This window comes from Pongo abelii, chromosome 6, assembly GCF_028885655.2.
Source record: "Pongo abelii isolate AG06213 chromosome 6, NHGRI_mPonAbe1-v2.0_pri, whole genome shotgun sequence".
Taxonomy (NCBI): domain Eukaryota; kingdom Metazoa; phylum Chordata; class Mammalia; order Primates; family Hominidae; genus Pongo; species Pongo abelii.
In genome coordinates, this window is record NC_071991.2 from 56,070,012 (window position 1) to 56,095,932 (window position 25,921).

General features: G+C 38.8%; 1 protein-coding gene across 3 annotated transcripts in view; it reads left to right on the forward strand.

The window, feature by feature from the left end:
- The window catches only part of CPVL (carboxypeptidase vitellogenic like), a 156,684-nt gene that overhangs the window by 74,423 nt on the left and 56,340 nt on the right, over positions 1 to 25,921 (forward strand). For all 3 annotated transcript variants that reach the window (XM_054558809.2, NM_001131184.1, XM_054558808.2), the window contains 3 exon segments: positions 217 to 348; positions 5,626 to 5,724; positions 7,284 to 7,457. In XM_054558809.2, the coding sequence (XP_054414784.1) occupies positions 217 to 348; positions 5,626 to 5,724; positions 7,284 to 7,457 (405 nt within the window).

Here is a 25,921-nt window from a genome sequence, read left to right on the forward strand (position 1 = left end):
TTGGCTGTCAGTGCAAATGTGTGTGTGTGTTTGTATTGTGCTGTGTTCTGTTGTGTGTGTTGTGGGGTGTATATGTGTGTGTGCATGTAATTATCCTACTTGGCTAACCAGCACAAGATTAACAATTACAAAGGATTATTTCACCAAGCAAATGGGCTTCCTTAAGGTCTGTTTTTCTCCCTTTGTCGCATTGATGTGTGTCTCTTTTGTCCTCAGATTATAGGTGGCTATGCAGAATTCCTGTACCAAATTGGCTTGTTGGATGAGAAGCAAAAAAAGTACTTCCAGAAGCAGTGCCACGAATGCATAGAACACATCAGGAAGCAGAACTGGTTTCAGGCCTTTGAAGTGAGTTCTGGGGGCCCTGTGCTGGCCTTGAGCAATTAAAACCATCTGGGGAGGGGGGGTGGTTGAGTAGGAACACCTTGGCGCTCAGGCATTTTTTTGTTAAGAAGGTATATCTGTTATTCCATTCGAGATCGGGAGGTGAGTTGAGTGGCCTCATAATGAAGAAAAGGACTGTCTGTGTTCCTTTGAATTTACTTTGGCTATATTTTAAGCCTGAGATCATCTTGGAGTGTTTATCTAACTGTGTCTTTCATTAACCGTTTTGATTTCTTTAAATGCTGTGGAGGCCCTCAAGGCAGACTCTATCATATGGAAATCAGAAGGCAACCCAGGAAGTAGAGGCATATGCTTCACCATCTGCTCTAAACCATGTAGAAGAGTTTTATATCCACAAACAGTGTTTCAGCCGGGAGAAATGACCACAGTGTGTAACAGATGACAATGTGACACATGTGTCAGGAACAAAGATTATAAAATGTAGTAATTTGAAACTCTTACAAAGGGCCATTGGTATTTGTGCATATCCTTACATTGCTCCCCTAAAATTAAACTTGAGAATCAATAATTATGTTCTTCACTCTTTTCTTTCTCAGTTATTTAAAATGTAAGAATATACTAAATATTAGGATACAGGAAGTTGGGTTTTTTTTTTTTTTTTTTTTTTTTTTGCCAATGCAGACAGAGCCATGTGTAAACAATCTCCCTGAGGGGCTTTTTGCCACATTTACTATAGAGCCATCATGTCTGACACAGTAGTAAATGAGGCAAGGTCTGAATTTCGAGGGCTTTAATTTGTTTGTTATTAGACACATACTCTGTAACAGTATATCTAATGTCATTATTGTTATTAAAGCAGAAATCTGATATTAAATCTTAAGGGCATTGCAGATCAGCCAGTTCAGATCAAAATAGAAGACATGCAACCTTGGAGAAAAGGTGGAGGATAATACAAAGTTATTTTTCATTTTACAAGTAGGGTGTTGGGACAGTATCAGAAATCCCCCAAGGCAGTGACCGCCCTTGGCGTGAATTCTGATAGCAGCTAGCTGTGCAAATGGATGGAGCAAAGAGAGTCCTGAGCCATCCTACAGAGCTCCACCAGGCTCTCCTTTCTCTGTGTCAGGACACTAAATGTGGCTGCAAAGTGTGGATTCAGAATTTCTTATGCAATTGTAAACACAAAGGAAGAGGGGTCTCCTGGGGGACATGTAGGATCATGCTTTCACTTGCAATGATAGTATTTTCAAGGCTTTCTGCTGTGGTAGTCACAGAGGGGACAAAGGAGTGAAACTTCAGTATTTAGAATTAATACCAAATTTTATGTAGCATGAGACCAATTTGCAAATGAAACATTTGATATGTTTTTAAGGAAGCACACAGGATAAAGCAATGTCAAGAGCAAGAGCATTTGAGAGGCCCATATTTAGAAAAAAAGCAGAAAGATGACTGGTACATAATGCAGCAGGCTAAACATCTACAGGATTAGTGAAGCTGTAGAAAAGTTCAGATATGTTGTGTATTCAGAGATAATGAGAACATGACCCACGAGGTTAGAATCTCTCCCAAACCGGATACATCAGAAACCGGAACCCCAAGCAGGTAAAACCTTTGAAGGCTTGGAATGTCTTTTTGACCATTGGTCCCATATCTTGAGTGATGAATTAAAACAAGACCTTTGCTTTTTCAAGGAAAATAGATAAAATTATACTTAGGACAGTAAACAACTTGTGGTTGAAATGTGTTTCAGTGACTGCAAAGGAAGACTCCAACAAATCCTGAAACCCAGGGGAATATAAATGTCAGAATCTCAAGCCTAAAATGATAAAGCCTGTTTGACACTCTGATCCTTTAAAATGCTTTAATTAACCAAAGAGTAGTAACTCAGAGCTGGAGAGTACTCTGGAGATAGGTCATGTTCTGTCCCTATGCATTTACATGCACACACACACACACACACATTTACTGGTGAGTGGAGAGGATGCCGAGCCCCAGAGGATAGCAATGAATTGCCGAAGGATACACAAATAGATTGTGGCAGGCGAGGACTGGAATTGCTTCCCCCATTTCCACCACAGTATTTCTCCTATGGTAATTTTCAGGCATTCTATAAAAATCCTGGGGCGTCTTAGATATTCTGCAAGATGTGAAATGGCTGATCCTCTGTCTAGTATTACCTCCCTTTCCATGATGATTTTCTGAATCACAAAGTTCTTAATTTCACAGGTCTTGACCACCCATGTTATTTTTTTGACAACAACTGACTTTTTATTTTTTTTTGAGACGGAGTCTCGCTTTCTTGCCCAGGCTGGAGTGCAGTGGCGTGATCTCGGCTCACTGCAACTTCCACCTCCCGGGTTCAAGCGATTCTCCTGCCTCAGCCTCCCAAGTAGCTGGGATTACACACACTCACCACCACAAACGGCTAATTTTTCTTATTTTTAGTAGAGATGGGGTTTTACCATGTTGGCTGGGCTGGTCTCAAACTCCTGACCTCAAGTGATCCGCCCGCCTCGGCCTTCCAAAGTGCTGGGATTACAGCTGTGAGCCACCGTGCCTGGCCAACAAATGACTTTTAACTCTTTCTAAAAGCAAAGTTATTCTTCAAGGTTGGCTTTATATTCCCATTGGTGTTGAAGATAATTTCTAACAATGAGTTCCAAAAATGATGTGTGCATTCAGAATGACCCTGGCCTATGGTGCCCCCTCTGGGTGAACAAATTAGAAAAAGACACCTCCTCTGTGGTGATGCAGTCCTGTGGGTTCAGGACGGGGCAGGCAGATGCCTCCATTGTGTGAGGATAAGAGGTGGCCACTTCTCCAGATGCAGCCCTGAGCCAGGCTCTCCAGCTCAGCAAGCAGAACTTTGGCTGGTTCCCATCCCTTTGCACCCCTTAGCCACAGGCATTGCCATGGAGCTGCACAACCAGATGTGGGGCCCTGAGCAATGGTAGCATTGGTAGAGAATACTTACTACCACCTCCACCCATACCGCCTTCTATGGTGAGAACCCTTTTCAATCTTGACCTCTATCCCCATGGCAATAGGAACTTGAATAAGTTCTTTCATGTGTGAAAAAGAATATGAATACAGGCCGGGGGGCGGTGGCTTACACCTGTAATCCCAGCACTTTGGGAGGCCGAGGCGGGCGAATCACAAGGTCAGGAGTTCGAGACCAGTCTGACCAACATGGTGAAACCCCGTCTCTATTAAAAATACAAAAAAAAAAAAAAAAATTAGCCGGGCGTGATGGCAGGCGCCTTTAATCTCAGGTACTCGGGAGGCTGAGGCAGGAGAATTGCTTGAATCCGGGAGGCAGAAGTTGCAGTGAGCTGAGATCTTGCCACTGCACTCCAGCCTGGGCGACAGTGCGAGACTCCATCTCAAAAAAAAAAAAAAGAATATGAATACAATAATTAGACTATTTCTCAAACATTGAAACATGGCCAGAAGGAACTGGCAAGTAGGAAGCATTGCAGGCTGACTGCTGGGAGCCAGTGTGTGCATGGTTGAGTGTGCAGGCTCAGGAGTCGTGGCCTAATCATCTCACCTCTGACATTATTAGTGAGGTGTCCTCGGCAAGTTGCTTAAACTCATGTGTCTCAGTTTTCTCACCCATAAAATTAGAATAATAATACCTTATCTGATAAGAGACCTAAATTTGTACTTGATAGATTGTTTTTAACATGTGCTGACTTCATTTCTTAGAATTCTTTCGTAAGAACTCCTTACAATTTAATATCATCATCAACAACCCCCCTCCATGTCTTTAACCTCTTCTGTGACTATTTTCTTCTCTTCATCTTCTTGCTTTGCCAGAAACCTGGCTCTCCCCTGATGCTGCAGTCCCTGTGGTCCTCTTGAGTGGGGGCTGTTCTCTCTCTTAGCTTCTCTGTATCACTTGGTTCGTAGGTGGAGTAGGTGTCTTTCTTGCTCATCATGTGACTTTCAAATCATGTTCCCTGCCTCCTCCTAAAGCATTGAGCTTTGACTCTCCTGTCCTCAGACAGGGCCTCTGACCACTTCCAACTGTGTCTGTCTACCAACCCCTGGTTACTCCCTCTCATTTGAATAGCTGAGTTCCTTCCTCCCTTTCACTCTCTCAAGCATTATTCTTGTCATAATTCCTGGTAACTGCAGGATCCACATTGACGATCCTTTTGGGACCTGGTCCTTGGTGCCTCAGCCTCCTCTTTTTCAATGATCTTGTTCTCTCCTCATCTTAGCTGCTGATTCTCATACCCTAAAAAGCTGGCAGCTGATCCACAATCACACATTCAAACATCTTTCTCCAACTACCACCTCCTGTCCTGAATCTCTTCTGCTAATGTACCAATCTTACAGCCCTGCAACCTCACTACCTTTCAATCAGTTGATCTCCTGCCTCTCCACTATCTCTAACCCCCCCAAGTCTCCATTTCTCTAATGACCTGTCTTCAACCCAGGGTCAGTCATTCCATACATTTCCAAGCCCAAACCTCTTTTGCACTTCTTCCGACTCCTTTGGCTGAACCACAGCCCTGGCTCAATCTGCCTCTCTGTCAGGCTGTGCTTGTCTCCACGCAGCTGACAATGGCTGGAGGAAAGCACGCAACCATGCTGACTGCTCTCCCCCTCAGCTGGTGACTGGGTTTTTTAATGTCAGCCCAAAGATAACTTCCACCAGCTCCAGGAACCTGCATCTGCACCATATCCTGCGTCTTCTCTCCATGTCATCTGGTGAGCAGTTCATGATCCGTGTTAAGGCACCCTTCCCACAAGGCTTAACTCCCACAGGCAAGGCCTTTGAGCTCACTGTGTCCTCTGCCTGGAACCTTCCTTCCCCTAGATGTCTGCATGGCTCTATTCCTCTCATCCAACATGTCTTTACTCAAATGCCACCTTCTAAGTGAGGTCCTCTGTGACCTCCTCTCTACAGTGTCCCATACACACATGCACACACATGATACTTCCTACTCCTCTTTAGTTTTCTCCTTGTCATTCCCTAACATACTCAAGAGTTTATCACTGTCTACCATATGATGTAATTTACTTAGAAATGCTTGTTGTCCCCCCCTAGAATAAAAGCTCCATGGGGGAGGGCCATTGGTCTGTTTTGTTGATGGCCATTTCTCCAGTGCCATGACAGTGTCTAGCACAGAGAATATGCACAATAAGTGGGCGCTGGATGAAACAATAAAGGAATGAAAAAGTTGTTGAATAAATGAAATGACAAATGTCTGTACATTTTTATCCACACTGATGTTCTCTTTCTCTCTTTCTCCCTCTCTCCCAACCTAGATACTGGATAAACTACTAGATGGCGACTTAACAAGTGATCCTTCTTACTTCCAGAATGTTACAGGATGTAGTAATTACTGTAATTTTTTGCGGTGCACGGTAATGACAACATTTTAAAAACCATAATAATGTTTGCTTAAAACTTTTGGCAAAACCAAACTTCCTTTGATTTGGGAAATATTATAGATGACTTTATACTAGACCAACATGTCCAAACTGTACCGCGTGATGTGGTCTACTAACCCATAGGATCTTTTCCTCATCAGTGTTGTATACGTTATAATCTGACCACTGAGAATGTGTGATATTTCAGATAACTCAAAACAACTTCTGATTAACATGATTTCCCCCAAGTAGAACTTGTTATAGAGGCTCTTTTGTGAAGGACACAGGCTTGGATTGGAGTTTTGGATCTCAGGTCCCAGAGCTTCAAGTCTGTTTATGAGTCTCTTGAAAATGCCCACATTCTTTGTTCTGTGCTTAAGATGCTTGGATAATCAAAACTGCCAAAGCCTTAATGAAAATATTTGCTTTGTCTTACTTTTAACTTAAGATGTTTAATGCATTTAGTATGGCCCTTACTTCAAGCCTTCTGGAATGTTTCTCAAAGTATTCAAGTAGTTTGTTTCATAAAAGTAGGCCAAAGTTGGTATCTTTTGTGTAGAATTAGTCAAACAGAAGGAGCCAAAGTAGGTGTTTGAATTTGTATAATCTTTGTCTAATGGTTATGACAATGCATTCTGTTTTTAAAATTGCCTGATTTATGAGCTAGTTTGTAAATAAAGTATAACGTTAGTTTCAGTGGAATTCGCCAATGCTGCAGTTTTGAATTTAGATTCTACTAAGAGAAAAACATATGGTAGACAAGACAGAAACAAAATTTGTGATGATATCTTTTTTTCTTTACAACAATATATTCACAGTTAGCAAAAATTGTTGATGAAGCACAAAGTTGTCAAACTCAAACTTTAACAGTTTTTTAAATCTTTGTGTAACTGTTTTTTTTTAAAGCATTTACTCCTTTCTTTCAGTATAATGATTATTACAGAGACTTTATTCCAGTTTTTGTTTTTTTTTTAATAAGCTTCATCGACAACTTTTCCTCTGTCTTGTGTCCTTCATAAAGTATCATCTCTTTTCACATTTGGCATATTTTCCCCTTTATTATAGTCAATCCAATTTTGTGTGTGTGTGGTTTTAATAAACAGCAGAACACAGAAAAGAAATTCTTAGCTTTAAATCCAGCACACCACCACCCTGGCCCTTGTGATCCATTTGACCTTCTTTCCAAAGAGCCACCAACAAGGAGTGAATTGATTTTGATAATCTCACCTCTTTTGTTTTCTCTCTCTTTGCCTCTAGTGGGGTTGCTAATGGGAGTCACAGATTGCAAAAGATTAGTCTCTGCAAAGGAAAATCCTGTATTTGCAAATTGGGTATTTTAAGAGTATCACGTCATTCAGATTTCTCATTAGTAAAAAGATTCCACCTAAATTATCTCAAAACCTCCGAGTTAAAATTTCAAGAATGGTGACAAGTTAATAGTCCTGTCACGTTTCTCCATGTTGTATGTTATGAGAAATTCACAGCTTTTCCCAACATACTCTTCCTGCCACCAATCATGTTCCCTATGTCTTTCCGATGCCCCCTTCTGCCAGGAACCTGAGGATCAGCTTTACTATGCGAAATTTTTGTCACTCCCAGAGGTGAGACAAGCCATCCACGTGGGAAATCGGACTTTTAATGATGGAACTACAGTTGAAAAGTACTTGCGAGAAGATACAGTACAGTCAGTTAAGCCATGGTTAACTGAAATTATGAATAATTATAAGGTAAGAGAGCTACTTCAGTTACTATTTTAGGAACTTTCAGATTACCCAGAGCAGAGGTGATTTGTAATTTGAGTCCTGCCTTTTTCTTTTTTTTTTTTAACTTTTATGATGTGTCATTAACATAAATAACAGCCCCTTCTTTGTTCGATTTCCAATTCAGTTTTATATTGTTCCTTTTAATTTAACCACTTTCGCCGTCATGGTGGCTCATACTTGTAATCCCAGTGCTTTGGGAACCTGAGGCGGGTGGATCACCTGAGGTCAAGATTTTGAGACCAGCCTGGCCAACATGGTGAAACCTCCTCTCTACTAAAAAATACAAAAACTAGCTGGGCATGGTGGCGGGCGCCTGTAATCCCAGCTACTTGGGAGGTTGAGGCATGAGAATCACTTGAACCCGGGAGGCAGAGGTTGCAGTGAGCTGAGATCGCACCATTGCACTCCAGCCTGGGCAACAGAGCAAAAACTCTGTCTCAAAAAAAATAAAAATAAAATAAAATAATTTAACCACTTTCCCCTGATCATTCCTTAAAATGAAATTCCCTTTGGCACACACCACTTCTCATCCTTTCTTGAGAAAGGAAGAGTTGCAGAGCCAAAAAGATGACTGGCCGTGTGTAAGAGCCAGATTTCTCTTATGTATTGCTTTGTTACATGAATCCCAATGACGTCAGGGATAAATGAAATCAACTGGTTATTCTAAAAATGCATTTTGCCTAATGATTGTATTCATTCACTTTACCCAACCACAGTGTTTTGAGTCTCTCCTTAGGGTGTGAGGTTGAAATGATGAATAAGAAAGGGTCCCTGTTTGGAAGTAGGTCAAGTCAAGCCATTATGCTGTCTGGTTGAAATGCTCTGCCTTTGCTGCTGGAGGTGCCGGTGGAGAGTGAGGTCACAGCAAAGGAGCCCAGGAGGTTCAGGCAAAGAAGGCATGGGCCCTGGAATTCCCACTGGTAGAGAGGACACCAAGAGCAAATGACATGGGGAAAGTCATCCTGTGTATTGTTTCTTTCCTGGTACTACACTCTCAGCTCCTCCTCTGGTCCTCCAGTGCTGTTAGCCTTTGCCCGAGGGATTGTCTCTGGGACAACTCTGAAGGATGCCTGTACCGATGACTGGGGAGACCACCACTGAGTGATCCACTTCCTCCCTATATCCTGTTTTGAATGAACAAAAAACAGGGCAGTCAGCAGCCCATAGGATTTTTGTATGAATTAGAATAAAGGCATCCTCTCCTCGAGATACTTTATTTCGATCTTTCAGAAATTGTCCTGATATACTGCCTTAGTTAAAACCAGACTCTTTACTGCCATTTGCTGGCATGATGAATATTCATTTCTACAATGTCTATATTAGGAATGGTGTCTCTTAGTATTGTTCAGTGCACAATCTGCAATACCATCCAGCCAGTCCCTGGCCAATGCACCCTAACTAGACTGTGGTTTAGAATATGCCAGACCTAGGAGGCCCATTTCCCATTCCTGCTCCTAGTACAGTGTTGGACACGTAACCATTGTTGAAAATAGTTTAAGACCAATTATATGCCAAGTCTACAAACCCATTATAAACCTGCAAAACTTGATGAAATACTTACTTTCTAGGAAAGAAAGGGTCTAACTAGGTCAGGCCAGCATTTCAACCATCCTTGAGTTTGGTTTTCTTGGGGACATGTAGTGGCCCTTAGTGCTTGCTGCTTCAAGACTTCTCAGAGGACCTCCAGAAGGCACTGCTGTTTGTCCTCTTTTCTGAGTTCTCAGAATGCGTTGTTTTTACCCCCATAGTTGTACATGGCACATTGTAATGTGCAGACTGTCAGTCTCACACCCATACCACCACCAGCCTGGAGCAGATGTCAGGAATGAATGAATGAATGATTAGTGCTATATCAAAAATATATCTATAAACCTGTCCATAATCCATTAGGTGCTTATTATCTACAAATTTATTAAACCAAAAGGAGGTTAGCATTCATGTCTTAAAGATGATGTTCTGTAATGTGATGTTAAGGAATGGAAAGAGTGAGTTTTTTTGAGAGGAGAGCAGATAAGGAAGTTCAATATGTGTTATTTGCGCCCTTGGGAGATATATTTTCTCACTGTACACACTTTCTTTTTTTTTTTTTTTTTTTTTTTGAGATAGAGTTTTGCTCTTGTCACCCAGCTGGAGTGCAATGGTGCGACTGGCTCACTGCAACCTCCACCTCTTAGGTTCAAGTAATTCTCCTGCCTCAGCCTCCCGAGTACCTGGGATTATAGGCATGCGCCACCATGCCCAGCTAATTTTGTATTTTTAGTAGAGATGAGGTTTCTCCATGTTGGTCAGACTGGTCTCAAACTTCTGACCTCAGGTGATCCGCCCACCTTGGCCTCCCAAAGTGCTGGGATTGTAGGCGTGAACCACTGCGCCTGGCCTCACTGTACAAATTTAACTAGAATATGATTCTTTTCTCAGCCATGTGAGGGTAGGGTGGGACAAACAGCTTACCTGATGACATAAACTCTCCTTATGTTTTGACTGATAAAGAGAATATATTGATTAGAGCTGATCCTGCATTTTGATATTTAAACATCTCTGTCCCTCTTGCCCATGTATCCTAAACCTACCACTATGAATTCCAATAAAATCAGAATCCAATATTTTCTAAACTTTTCTTTTCTTTTTTGAGACAGAGTTTCACTGTGTTGCTCAGGCTGGAATGCAGTGGCACGATCTCGGCTCACTGCAACCTCCACATCCCGGGTTCAAGTGATTCTCCTGCCTCAGCCTCCTGACTAGCTGAGATTACAGGCGCATGCCACCATGCCTGGCTAATTTTTTTTTTTCGTATTTTTAGTAGAGACGGGGTTTCACCATGTTGCCCAGGCTGGTTTCAAACTCCTGACCTCAGGTGATCCACCCGCCTTGGCCTCCCAAAGTGCTGGGATTACAGGTGTGAGCCACCGTGTCTGGCATAAACTTTTCAACCCTGAATCGGTTGCCAGAAAAAGAAAAGAGTTTAGTGGTATAGATAAACCATATTTCCATAAAGAAACAGAACAAAATATGCCATCAATCTAATGCAGACCAAAAAGTGGCTGCTGCTAAAACAGCATGTTCAGTCACGCAGATGGCAAAGCCCTCAGGATAGTGATTATCTTTGGCTTGTCTGTTAATGATATTGAACCTCAATGTTCAGAACAGGAATCAGAACAACCTAGGTTGGCTTAAAACATTAGTACCATTAAAGTCGTATTTATGTAAGACTCGGTACTAATTTGTCATAGAAAATAGCATGCCTGTTTCTATCCATAGGAACTAGAGGTCTTTTTCCAGTACTGGGTTCATTTTAGCCAATGTGGAGCATCTCTGATGGTTGAAGGAAGACCTTCCTGGGTTTCTGGAGTTATGTGTTCATGTAGTTTCTGTATAAAAATTAGCTTCTCTGTAAACTACATTAGTTTCTGTGTAAGCTACATGAAAACATAATCCTTTTCTTACAATGATATACAGGAGATGCATACTCAAAAGTCATTTTCCTTTCAGTAATTTCAGATGTTTGGGTGGTAAATTGAAATATCATATTGGCAGTTTCCAAAATAACTAGAATGAGAAAAAATCTGTTGGACTATTTGAACTATTTATGACTGAATGAGGTCAAAACATGATCAGGACTTTTAGGAGTTAGCTGGTTAATAGAGTATGGTGGTTATGAACATATTCTTAAGTTGCATATCTTGAGTTTGAGTTCTGGTTACACCCATCACTGGCTATGCTCCTTTGGGAGAGGAAACTTTAAACTCTCTGCGCTTCGGCTTCCTTGTCTATAAAACAGGAATAAAAACAGTATTTATGCGTGAGTTTCTGTGAGGTTTAAATGAGATTATATGTGTAAACACACTTAGAAGAGTGCCTGAAGGTTAGAAGGTGCTTATTTATTTATATATAAGCTATTACCAAAAATGTTCAACAAATTTTGTAAAAGTCTTTAAGATCTTGCTACATTCAAAAGTTATACAAGAAACCCTGGAAAACACAAAAATAAAAAAGAACGGACAGGCTTCCAGTTTCCATTCCAGTGTGTAAGGAGCTTAGAAGTCTCCACTCCATTGTAACAAGAGTAAAAACCCAAACAAACTGAAATACAATCAAGAATTCTTTTTAGATTTGTCGAAACTGAGGTCACAGGGCAGAGATGAATATAGGGAGTCACAACTTAACAGGAACAAACCCCTAAGTAGAACCCTCCATGGAAACAAATGCTGAGGAAGGAAAACCTGAACAGTAATTGGTAAATTACTAGAGGCTCCATAGGGACAAGTCTGAGAGTTTAAAACACCATGGGAGGGGGGAGGACTCAACCAAAGGTCATTTGTAAATGACCTTTATTATGTTGAGGGACTTTTCTTGTATACCCAAACTGTTGAGAGTTTTTATCAAGAAAGGATGTTGGATTTTGTTGAATACTTTTTGCGTCAATTGAGATGATCGTGTGGTTTTGTCTTTCAGTCTGTGATGTGTCACTTTGATTGACTTACCTATGTTAAACCAGTCTTGCATGCTAAGGGTAAATTCCACTTGATCATGCTGTAGAATCTTTTTGATGTATTGTTGAATTTGGTTTGCTAATATTTTATCGATAATTTTTGCATGAATGTCAGAGTTACTGCCTTGCAGTTTTCTTTTTTCTTATGATATCTTTGCCTGGCTTAGGAATCATGATAATACTTGCCAAGAAATCTATGATTAATATGCTAAGGATTTTAATGGAAAAAATAGACAATCTGCAAGAACAGATGGATATTGAAAATAGAGATATGGAAATTATAAGAATCAAAAGGAACTGTTAGAGATCAAAAACACTGTAACAGAGGTAAAGAATGTCTTTGGTGGGCTCACTAGTAGACTGGACACAGCTGAGCTAAGAGTAGCATGAGGATGTAATAAATAGAAGCTTCCAAAACTGAAAAGTAAAGAGAACAAAGACTTAAAAATTTTTTTTTGAATAGCCTTAACAGTGGGACAACTACAAAAGATGTAACATACACATAAACGGAATACCGGAACAAGAAGAAAGAGAAGGAAATGGAAGCAATATTTAAAGCAATAATGATTGCAAACTTTCCCAGATTAATGTAAAACATCAAACCACAGATTCCAGAAGCTCAGAAAACATGGAGCCAGATAAATGCCAAAACAAAATAATCAAGAAAAGGAGGCTCCTGGATTCATTAATTTTTTGAAGGGTTTTGTGTGTCTCTATTTCCTTCAGTTTTGCTCTGATCTTAGTTATTTCTTGCCTTCTGCTAGCTTTTGAATGGGTTTGCTCTTGCTTTTCTAGTTCTTTTAATTGTGATGTTAGGGTGTCAATTTTAGATCTTTCCTGCTTTCTCTTGTGGGCATTTAGTGCTATAAATTTCCCTCTACACACTGCTTTGAATGTGTCCCAGAGATTCTGGTATGTTGTGTCTTTGTTCTCGTTGGTTTCAAAGAACATCTTTATTTCTGCCTTCATTTCATTATTTACCCAGTAGTCATTCAGGAGCAGGTTGTTCAGTTTCCATGTAGTTGAGTGGTTTTGAGTGAGTTTCTTAATGAATCCAGGAGCTGGTTTTTTGAAAAGATCAACAAAATTGATAGACCGCTAGCAAGACTAATAAAGAAGAAAAGAGGGAAGAATCAAATAGACACAATAAAAAATGATGATGGGGATATCACCACCGATGCCACAGAAATACAAACTACCATCAGAGAATACTATAAACACCTCTATGCAAATAAACTAGAAAATCTAGAAGAAATGGATAAATTCTTCAACACATACATCTTCCCAAGACTAAACCAGGAAGAAGTTGAATCTCTGAATAGACCAATAACAGGCTCTGAAATTGAGGCAATAATCAATAGCTTACCAACCAAAAAGAGTCCAGGACCAGATGGATTCACAGCCGAATTCTACCAGAGGTACAAAGAGGAGCTGGTACCATTCCTTCTGAAACTATTCCAATCAATAGAAAAAGAGGGAATCCTCCCTAACTCGTTTTATGAGGCCAGCATCATCCTGATACCAAAGCTGGGCAAAGACACAACCAAAAAAGAGAATTTTAGACCAATATCCTTGATGAACATTGATGCAAAAATCCTCAATAAAATACTGGCAAACCGAATCCAGCAGCACATCAAAAAGCTTATCCACCATGATCAACTGGGCTTCATCCCTGGGATGCAAGGCTGGTTCAACATACGCAAATCAATAAATGTAATCCAACATATAAACAGAACTAAAGACAAAAACCACATGATTATCTCAATAGATGCAGAAAAGGCCTTTGACAAAATTCAACAACCCTTCATGCTAAAAACTCTCAATCAATTAGGTATTGATGGGATGTATCTCAAGATAATAAGAGCTATCTATGACAAACCCACAGCCAATATCATACTGAATGGGCAAAAACTGGAAGCATTCCCTTTGAAAACTGGCACAAGACAGGGATGCCCTCTCTCACAACTCCTGTTCAACATAGTGTTGGAAGTTCTGGCCAGGGCAATCAGGCAGGAGAGGGAAATAAAGGGTATTCAATTAGGAAAAGAGGAAGTCAAATTGTCCCTGTTTGCAGATGACATGATTGTGTATCTAGAAAACGCCATCATCTCAGCCCAAAATCTCCTCAAGCTGATAAGCAACTTCAGCAAAGTCTCAGGATACAAAATCAATGTACAAAAATCACAAGCGTTCTTATACACCAATAACAGACAAACAGAGAGCCAAATAATGGCTGAACTCCCATTCACAATTGCTTCAAAGGGAATAAGATACCTAGGAATCCAACTTACAAGGGATGTGAAGGACCTCTTCAAGGAGAACTACAAACCACTGCTCAAGGAAATAAAAGAGGATACAAACAAATGGAAGAACATTCCATGCTCATGGGTAGGAAGAATCAATATCGTGAAAATGGCCATACTACCTAAGGTAATTTATAGATTCAATGCCATCCCCATCAAGCTACCAATGACTTTCTTCACAGAATTGGAAAAAATTACTTTAAAGTTCATATGGAACCAAAAAAGAGCCCGCATCACCAAGTCAATCCTAAGCCAAAACAACAAAGCTGGAGGCATCACGCTACCTGACTTCAAACTATACTACAAGGCTACAGTAACCAAAACAGCATGGTACTGGTACCAAAACAGAGATGTAGACCAATGGAACAGAACAGAGCCCTCAGAAATAATGCTGCATATCTACAACTATCTCATCTTTGACAAACTTGACAAAAGCAAACAATGGGGAAAGGATTCCCTATTTAATAAATGGTGCTGGGAAAACTGGCTAGCCATATGTAGGAAGCTGAAACTGGATCCCTTCCTTACACCTTATACAAAAATTAATTCAAGATGGATTAAAGACTTAAACATTAGACCTAAAACCATAAAAACCCTAGAAGAAAACCTAGGCAATACCATTCAGGACATAGGCATGGGCAAGGACTTCATGTCTAAAACACCAAAAGCAATGGCAACAAAAGCCAGAATTGACAAATGGGATCTAATTAAGCTAAAGAGCTTCTGCACAGCAAAAGAAACTACCATCAGAGTGAACAGGCAACCTACAGAATGGGAGAAAATTTTTGCAACCTACTCATCTGACAAAGGGCTAATATCCAGAATCTACAATGAACTCAAACAAATTTACAAGAAAAAAACAGCCCCATCAAAAAGTGGGCAAAGGATATGAACAGACACTTCTCAAAAGAAGACATTTATGCAGCCAAAAATCACATGAAAAAATGTTCATCATCACTGGCCATCAGAGAAATGCAAATCAAAACCACAATGAGATACCATCTCACACCAGTTAGAATGGTGATCATTAAAAAGTCAGGAAACAACAGGTGCTGGAGAGGATGTGGAGAAATAGGAACACTTTTACACTGTTGGTGGGACTGTAAACTGGTTCAGCCATTGTGGAAGTCAGTGTGGCGATTCCTCAGGGATCTAGAACTAGAAATACCATTTGACCCAGCCATCCCATTACTGTGTATATACCCAAAGGATTATAAATCATGCCGCTATAAAGACACATGCACATGTATGTTTATAGCAGCACTATTCACAATAGCAAAGACTTGGAACCAACCTAAATGTCCAACAACGATAGACTCGATTAAGGAAATGTGGCACATATACACCATGGAATACTATGCAGCCATAAAAAAGTGATGAGTTCATGTCCTTTGTAGGGACATGGATGAAACTGGAAACCATCATTCTCAGCAAACTATTGCAAGGACAAAAAACCAAACACCGCATGTTCTCACTCGTAGGTGGGAATTGAACAATGAGAACACATGGACACAGGAGGGGGAACATCACACATCGGGGACTGTTGTGGGGTGGGGGGATGGGGGAGGGATAGCATTAGGAGATATACCTAATGCTAAATGACAAGTTAATGAGTGCAGCACACCAACATGGCACATGTATACATATGTAACAAACCTGCACGTTGTGCACATGTACCTAAAACTTAAAGTATAATAACGATAAAATTAAAAAAAAAAGAAAAGGAGGCAAGTCATATGGAAGCTTCAAAAAAATCAAAGATAAAAAAAGTCTCAAAAGAAGCCAAAGGGGAGAAAAACCTTACCTATAGAGAATCAAGGTAAGAATTACATCTAGGTTCTCCTCAGAAATCATGCCAACAAGAAGAGAATGGAGTGAAATATTTAAAGTGTTGAGAGAATAAAACACACCAACTCAGAATTCTGCACCCTGCAAAAGTGTTCCTGAAAAGTGAAAGAGAAGTAGACTTTCTCAGACAAAAATTGAGGGAATTTGTTGCTAGTAGACCTGCTTTGTAAGAAATGTTAACGTAAGTTTTCAAAGAGAAGATAAGTGATATAGGTCAGAAACTCACATCTATATAAAGAGAAGAAGAGCACTGGATAATGATGATATGAAGATGACATGATTATGTAGCAAATCCAAAAGAATCAACAAAAATCCTCTTGGAATTAATAAGTGATTAATCATAACAAGGTTGCAGGATATAAGGTTAATATAGAAAAGTTAATCACTTTCCTATGTACTCCCAATAAACAAGTGAAATTTGAAATTAAAACACAGGACTGTTTACATTAGCACCCTTCAAAAATGAAATACTTAGATATAAATGCAACAAAATATGTATAAGATCTATATTAGGAAAACTATAAAACTCTGATAAAAGACATCAAGAATAACTAATAGTTGGAGAAATATTTTGTGTACATGGATAGGAAGACTCAATATTGTCAAGATGTCAGTTCTTCCCAACTTGATCCATAGATTCAATACAATCCCAGTCAAAACCTCAGTAACATTTTGTAGGTAAGGATAAATTGTTCTAAAGTTTATATGGAGAGGCAAAAGACACAGAATAACCAACACAACATTGAACAAGAGGAATAAAGTTGGAAGATTGACGTTACCCAACTTCAAGGCTTACCATAAAGCTACAATAATTAAGATATTATTTATTGTAATAATTAAGTATGGCATTGGCAAAAGAATAGGCAAATAGATTGATGGACTAGAATAGAGAGCCCAGAAATATACCTACATAAATATAGTCAACTGATCTTTGATAAAGGAGCAAAGGTTATACAATGTAGCAAAGATAGTCTTTACAACAAATGGTGCAGGAACAAATGGATATATCCACATACAAAACAAAATAATGAAATAGACACAGATCTTACACCCCTCACAAAAATGTTCTCTGAATGGATTATAGACCTAAAGGTAAAACATAAAACTATAACACTTGTAGATATTAACTTAGGAGAAAATCTAAATGACCTTGGGAATGGTGTTGATGTTTCAGATACAATGCTAAAGGAACAATCCATGAAGGAAATAATTGAGAAGCTGGACATCATTAAAATTAATAACTTCTGCTTTACAAAAAGCAATGTCAAGTAAATGAGAAGATAAGCCACAGACTGGGAGAAAATATTTGCAAGAGACACATCCGATAATGGACTGTTAACCAAAATATATTTTTAAAAACCCTTATAGCTCAACAATAAGAAAATGAACAATCCAATTTAGAAATGGGAAAAAGACCTGGGCACCTTACCAGTGAAAATATACAGATGGTAAGTAAACATATGAAAAGATGTTGGCTGGGTGCCAGTGGCTCATGTCTATAATCCCAGCACTCCAGGAGGCCAAGGCGAGAGGATCACCCAGGAGTTTGAGACCAGCCTGGACAACATAGAGACCCTTTCTCTACAAAATAAAAATAATTAATTAATTAATTAATTAGCTGGATGTGGTGGTGTGCACCTGTAGTCATGGCTACCTGAGAGGTTGAGGTGGGAGGATCACTCGACCCCAAGAGTTCAAGGTTGCAGCAAGTCATGACTATGCCACTGCACTGTAGCCTAGGCAACAGAGTGAGACCCTGTCTCAAAAAAAAAAAAAAAGAAAGAAAAGGAAAAGATGTTCAACATCATATGTCATTAGGGTATTACAAATTAAAGCCATGAGATACCACTTCCAGACCTATTGGAATAGCCAAAATCCAAAATACTGACAACACTAAATGCTTACAAGGATGTGAAGCAATAGGAACTCTCATTCTGGTGGGAATGCAAAATGATACAGCCACCTTGGAAGACAGTTTGAAAATTTCTTAAAAAATTTAATATACTCTTACCATACCATTCAGCAGTCATGCTCTTTGGTATTTACCCAAATGAACTGTAAGCTTGTGTCCACACAAAAATCTGCACAGGGCTATTTATAACAGCTTTATTCATAATTGCCAAAACTTGGAAACAACCAAGATATTCTTCAGTAGGTAAATGAATAAACTAGTCCAGACAATGAAATTTTATTCAGTGCTAAAAACAAACGAGCTATCAAGCCATGAAAAGACATGTAGAAAACTTAAATGCATATTTCTGAGTGAAAGAAGCCCATCTGAAAAGGCTACGTACTGTATGATCCCAACTGTATGACATTCTCTAAAAGGCAAAACTATGGAGACAGTGAAAAGATCAGTGGTTGCCAGGAGTTGGGGGAGGGAGGGATCAATAGGCAGAGCACAGAGGATTTTTAGGGCAATGAAACTATTCTGTGTGATACTTCAATGGTGGATACAAGACGTTATGCATTTGTCAAAACCCATGGACCGTATAACACCAGAAGTGAGTTCTAATGTGAACTGTGGACTTTAGGTGATTTGATGATGTTTCAGTGTAGCTTTGTTAATGTAACAAATACATTGCTGTGGTGAGGGATATTGATAGTGGAGGAGGTTGTATGGGAGAGGGCATAAGGGGTGGATGGGGAACTCTACACTCAATTTTGCTATGAACCTAAAACTGCTCTGAAACACAAAATTTACTAATTTATTAATTTACTTTTTTTAAGTTAATTGTCTTCCTAGTAAAGGGGATAGATACTAGTATATTTGATAATGAGTAGATTCAATTCCTACATCCAGCAGACTGGTAAAGTAGACCCTATGAAGGAAAATACAACTAAAATACAACTGAATTCAGGATAAATGACAACAATAATTGTTGTTGCCTTTAATTGTAATGCCTTTAATAAAATAAAAGTGGATCTGAAAACAAAAACAACACCAGAAAAACAAAAGGCAGAGAAGGGAATTCTGTGGAGCAAGAGCAATAAGGCAGGGTGGCCCTGAGAACCAGTGTCCTCAGTGCTGCAACTGGAAGCTGGGCTGTGGGCCCAAGTAAAGTGACACTGCTGACCTGAGAGCCCAGCACCAGGGCTGGGACATGTGGAGGGCCCTAACTGGTCCCACATTGCTAGGAACTCTGGCAACTAGTAGAAGCAAATACACTTAACTTAGTGGTGGGGCCGGGCATGGTGGCTCATGCCTCTAATCTCAGCGCTTTGGGACGCTGAGGTGGGCACATGACCTGAGGTCAGGAGTTCAAGACCAGCCTGGCCAACATGGTGAAACCCTGTCTCTACTAAAAAAGTACAAAAATTAGCCAGGTGTGGTGGCAGGCGCCTGTAATCCCAGCTACTTGGGAGGCTGAGGCAGAAGAATTGCTTGAACCTAGGAAGCAGAGGTTGCAGTGAGCCGAGATTGCACCACTGCACTCCAGTTTGGGTGACAGAGTGAGACTCCCTCTCAAAATAAATAAATAAATAAATAAATAAATAAATGAAAAGAAAATAGAGGTGTTTAGTCTCTCAGATTTTTCAAAAATGTAAAGCCATTTTCAACAAAAATGTAATCTTGTAATCAAAAGTCACCTAACACAAAAGTAAACAGGCTACAGGCTGTGAATAAACAGAAGCAAATAGAGAAAGATAGCCAAGGCACTTTCAGATATAGGACATAAGAGAGATAAAACAACTATCTATGAAATATTTGAAGGCATAAAAATGGAGTTACAAAACAAGCAATAAATGAGAAACTAATAAATATGGCTAGGCAAATTTGAAAGAGAACAAATTGTAATCGTTAAAAATGAATGATACAGTTGTTGAATTTAAAACTCAGTGCATGGGTTAAAGAGTAGATTAGACACTGCTGAAGATAAATTTAATGAACCAGAAGATAGATCTGAAGAAATTACCAAAATGGAACACAGGAAGAAAAGATAAAAAGTTTGAAGGGAAGATTAAGAGACATTAAGAAGAGAATAATATATGTCTAAGCAGAGTCAGAGAAGGTAAGAACAGAAAGAATGAAAAAAAGCCATTTTTAAGAAACAGTGGCTGAAAATTTGCCATATCTGATAAAGGTTATGAATGCACAGACACATGTACTGAAGCACATATACAATAAGCAGTGGGAGAGAGAAAATAAATTCGTATTTCAGCTGGTTTTAATGAAATTGAATAATAGCAAAAAGCAAAGAGAATGTTTTAAAAGTCCAGAAGGAAAAGGCAGGCCATCTACAAAAGGAGGACAATCAGACTAACAGAGACTTGTCAATGACAGCAATGGAAGGCATAATATCTTCAAAGTGCTAAAATGAGATAACAATCTAGAACTACATTTCAAGTAAAATGGTAGAATAAAAGTATTTTCAGATTTAACAAAAAAATTATTTCAAGTGCATTTAGAATCAACAGATTTTCACTAAAGGAGCTTCTAAAGAATATATTTAGGAAAAATAAATTATTCCAGAATTATTCCAGGAAGAAAATCTGAGCTCCAAGAAGAAATGCTAACTATAGAAATTGATAGAAATAATATTTTATCAATGTTAATTTTCTGGTTTTGATCATTGTACAATGGTTGTGTAAACTGTTAACATTTGTGAAGGCTATGTAAAGGGTATACCATTTATTTAACAGATTTTGTTTGTTTTGTTTTGTTTTGTTTTGTTTTGTGACAGGATCTTGCTCTATTACCTAGGCTGGAGTACAGTGGCGTGGTCATATCTTACTGTCTCAAACTCCTATGCTCAAGCTCTCCTCCAGCCTCAGTCCCCCAAGTAGCTGGGACTATAGGCATGTGCTAGCTAATGTTGGTTTTTCTTTTTCTTTTTTCTTTTTTTCTTTTTTTTGGTACAAACAGAGTTTTGTTCTATTGCCCAGGCGAGTCTCAAACTCCTGGCCTCAAGCAATCCTCCCACCTCAGCCTTCCAAAGTGTTGGGATTACAGGTGTGAGCCATTGCAGCCAGCCTCTGTAGCAGATTTACTGAGATATAATTTACATACCACAGAATTCACTCATTTCAAATGTACAAGTTAGTGGTTTTTGCAACTGCAGTTTTCTCTGCAGCCATCACCACTATCTGATTTCTGAACATCTTCATCACATCTGAAAGAAAAAAGAAAAAAATCCCCTATTCATTAGCAATGATTTCCACTTCCTCTTCCAGCCCCTGGCAACCACTAATCTACTTTCTGTCTGTATGGATTTGCCTATTTTGAATATTTCATATAAATGAAATTGTGCAGTATATGGCCTTTTATGACTGTTTCTTTCACTTTGTATGTTTTCAAGGTTCATACATGTTATAGCATGTTCATTCTTTTTACTGCGAAATAATATTCCTATGTATGGTTATACCACATTCTAGTCATCCATTCATCTATTGATGGACATTTGCCATGTTTCCACTTTGTGATTATTGTGAAAAATGCTGCTATGAATATTCATGTACAGTGTTGGTGTGAACATATTTTTCCATTCTCTTGGGTAGATAGATACCTAAGAGTGGAATTACTGGGTCATATGTTAACTCTATATTTAACATTTTGAAGTTCCAATTTCTCCACATCCTTGTCAGCACTTGTTATTGTCTGACATTTTGATTCTAGCCATCCTAGTGATTTAAAGTGCTATCTCATTGGGCTTTGATTGGCATTTCCCTAATGACGAATGATGAGCATCTTTCTATGTGATTTTTATTTTTCATTTTTATGTTTTTTGGAGAAATGTCTATCCAAATACTTTGCTTATTAATTGGGTTGCTAATTAATTGGGTTATTTGTTTTTTATTATTGAGGTGTTAAGAGTTCTTTTTTTGGTGGGGGGGGATGGAGACTTGCTGTGTCGCCCAGGCTGGAGTACAGTGGCATGATCCTGGCTCACTGCAACCTCCACCTCGTGGGTTCAAGCGATTCTCCTGCCTCAGCCTCCTGAATAGCTGGGATTACAGGTGCATGTCACCACACCTGGCTAATTTTTTGTATTTTTAGTAGAGACGGGGTTTCACTGTGTGAGCCAGGATGGTCTGGATGTCCTGACCTCATGATCCGCCCGCCTCAGCCTCCCAAAGTGCTGGGATTACAGGCGTCTGGCCTGAGAGTTCTTTATATATTCTGAATACAAGTCCCTTATCAGATATGATTTTTTTTCCTATTCTCTGGGTTGTCTTTTTATTTTCTTGATGTTGCCCATCAAAGTCCAAAAGTTTTAATTTTGATAAAATCCAATTTGTGTTTTCTTTCATCATTTATGCTTTTGGTTTGGTTTTTTTTTTTTTTTTTGGAACTGAATATTCATTTTAGTCAAGTTAAAAATAGGTTTAAAAACTAATACTCAAGTTGGTTGTTGGAAAACATCCAAGTATTCACAATTTGGGTGTGTGAATCTACTTTTTTTTTCTGTCTCTATTTTATAAAATTTTTTTCCCCATAGGTTATTGGGGTACAGATAGTATTTGGTTACACGAGTAAGTTCTTTAGTGGTGATTTGTGAGATTTTGGTGCACCCATCACCCAAGCAGTATACAACACACCCTATTTGTAGTATTTTATCCCTTGCCGCCCTCCCACCTTCCCCCAACGTCCCCATAGTCCACTGTATCATTCTTATGCCTTTGCGTCCTCATAGCTTAGTTCTCACATATCAGTGAGAACATATGATGTCTAGTTTTCTGTTCCAGAGTTACTTCACTTAATAATCTCCAATCTCATCCAGGTCACTGCAAATGCCATTAATTCATTCCTTTTTATAGTTGAATAGTATTCATATATATATATATATTCATATATATGTGGAATATATATATATACACCACAGTTTCTTTATCCACTTGTTGGTTGATGGGCATTTGGGTTGGTTTTGGTTCCACGATTTTGCAGTTGTGAGTTGTGCTGCTATAAACCTGTGTGCAAGTATCTTTTTCATGTAATGACTTCTTTTCCTCTGGACAGATACCCAGTAGTGGGATTGCTGATCAAATGGTAGTTCTACTTTTAGTTCTTCAAGAAACCACACTGTTTTCCATAGTGGCTGTACTAGTTTACATTCCCACCACCAGTGTAGAAGTGTTCCCTGATCACTGCATCCACGCTAACATCTACTGTTTTTTGATTTTTTGATTATGGCCATCCTTGCAGGAGTGAGGTGGTATCGCATGGTGGTTTTAATTTTCATTTCCTTAATCATTAATGATGTTGAATGTTTTTTCATATATTTGTTGGCCATTTGTATATCTTCTTTTGAGAATTGTCTATTCATGTCCCTAGCCAACTTTTTGATAGGATTGTTTGTTTTTTACTTACTGATTTGTTTGTTGGTTGTAGATTCTGGATATTAGTCCTTTGTCAGATGTATAGATTGTGAAGATTTTCTCCCACTCTGTGGGTTGTCTGTTTACTCTGCAGACTGTTCCTTTTGCCGTGCAAAAGCTCTTTTGTTTAATTAAGTCCCAGCTATTAATCTTTGTTTTTATTGCATTTGCTTTTGGGTTCTTGGTCACTAAATCTTGCCTAAGCCAATGTCTAGAAGGGTTTTTCCAATGTTATCTTCTAGAATTTTTATAGTTTCAGGTCTTAGATTTAAGTCCTTAATCAATCTTGAGTTGATTTTTATATAAGGTGAGAGATGAGGATCCAGTTTCATTCTCCTACATGTGGCTAGCCAATTATCCCAGCACCGTTTGTTGGAAAGGGTGTCCTTTCCTCACTTTATGTTTTTATTTGCTTTGTCGAAGATCAATTGGCTGTTAGTATTTGGGTTTATTTCTGGGTTCTCTATTCTGTTCCATCAGTCTATGTGCCTATTTTTATACCAGTACCATGCTGTTTTGGTAACTGTGGCCTTATAGTATAGTTTGAAATCAGGTAGTGTGATGCCTCCAGATTTGTTCTTTTTGCTTAGTCTCACTTTGGCTATGTGGGCTTTTTTTGTTGTTGTTCCATATGAATTTTAGAATTGGCTTTTCGAATTCTGTGAAGAATGATGGTGGTATTTTGATGCGGATTGCATTGAATTTGTAGATTGTTTTTGGCAGTATGGTCACTTTCACAATGTTGATTCTACCCATCCATGAGTATGGGATGTGTTTCTATTTGTCTTGTTTATTTGTATTGTCTATGATTTCTTTCAGCAGTGTTTTATAGTTTTCCTTAACATTTTGAAGAACTACCAAACTGTTTATTGCAAAGTATCTGGGCCATTTTACAATTCCACCGAAATGGATGAGTTCCAATTTATCCAGGTCTTTTGCCTCCTTGGTTAGGTATATTCCTAAGTATTCTATTTTTTTTTTGCAGCTATTGTAAAGGGATTGATTTCTTGATTTGATTCTCTGGTAGGTCACTGCGTATAGAAGAGTTACTGATTTGTGTACATTAATCTTGTATCCAGAAACTGTCGAATTATTTTATCAGTTCTAGGAGCTTTCTGGAGGGGTCTTTAGGGTTTTCGAGGTAAACAATCATAGCATCAGCAAACAGTGACAGTTTGACTTCCTCTTTACCTATTTGGATGCCCTTTATTTCTTTCTCTTGTCTGATTGTCTGGCTAGGACTTCCAGTACTATATTGAAGAGGAGTGGTGAGAATGGGCATCCTTGTCTTGTTCCAGTTCTCAGAGGGAATGTTTTCAACTTTCCCCTATTCAGTATTATGTTGGCTGTCGGCTTTTATTACATTGAGGTATGTCCCTTGTATGCTGATTTTGCTGACAGTTTTAATCATAAAGGGATGCTGGATTTGTTGAATGCTTTTTTTGCATCTATTGAGATGATCATGTGATTTTTGTTTTTAATTCTGTTTATGTGGTGTATCACATTTATTGATTTGTGTATGTTAAACCATCCCTGCATCCCTAGTATGAAACCCACTTGATCATGATGGATTATCTTTTTGATATGTTGTTGGATTCGGTTAGCTAGTATTTTGTTAAGGATTTTAGTGTCTATGTTCATCAGGGATATCAGTCTGTAGTTTTCTTTTCTGGTTATGTCCTTTCCTGGTTTGGGTATTAGGGTGATGCTGGTTTCCTAGAATGGATTAGAGAGGGTTCCCTCTTTCTCTATCTTGTGCAATAGTATCAAAAGGATTAGTATCAATTCTTCTTTGAATGTCTGGCAGAATTCTGCGTAAATCTATCTGGTTCTGGACTTTTTTTTGTTGGTAATTTTTTAATTACCATTTCAATCTCGCTGCTTGTTATTGGTCTGTTCAGGGTATCTAATTCTTGATTTAAGGTAGGAGGATTGTATTTTTCCAGGATTTTATCCATCTCTTCTAGGTTTTCTAGTTTATGTGTGTAAGGGTGTTCATAGTAGCCTCAAATGATCTTTTATATTTCAGTGGTGTTGGTTGTAATATCTCCCGTTTTGTTTCTTAATGAGGTTATTTGGATTTTCTCTCTTTTTTTCTTGTTAATCTTGCTAATGGTCTATCAATTTGATTTATCTTTTCAAAGAACCAGCTCTTTGTTTCATTTATCTTTTGCATTTTTTCTTGTTTCAATTTCATTTATTTCTGCTCTGATCTTGGTTATTTCCTTTCTTCTGCTGGGTTTGGGTTTGGGTTTGGGTTTGGTTTGTTCTTGTTTCTCTAGTTCCTTGAGGTTTGACCTTAGGATATCAGTTTGTGCTCTTTCAGTCTTTTTGATGTAGGCGTTTAGGGCTATGAACTTTCCTCTTAGCACCGCCTTTGCTGTATCCCAGAGGTTTTGATAGGTTGTGTCATTATTGTCGTTCAGCTTGAAGAATTTTTAAATTTCCATCTTGATTTCATTTTTGACCCA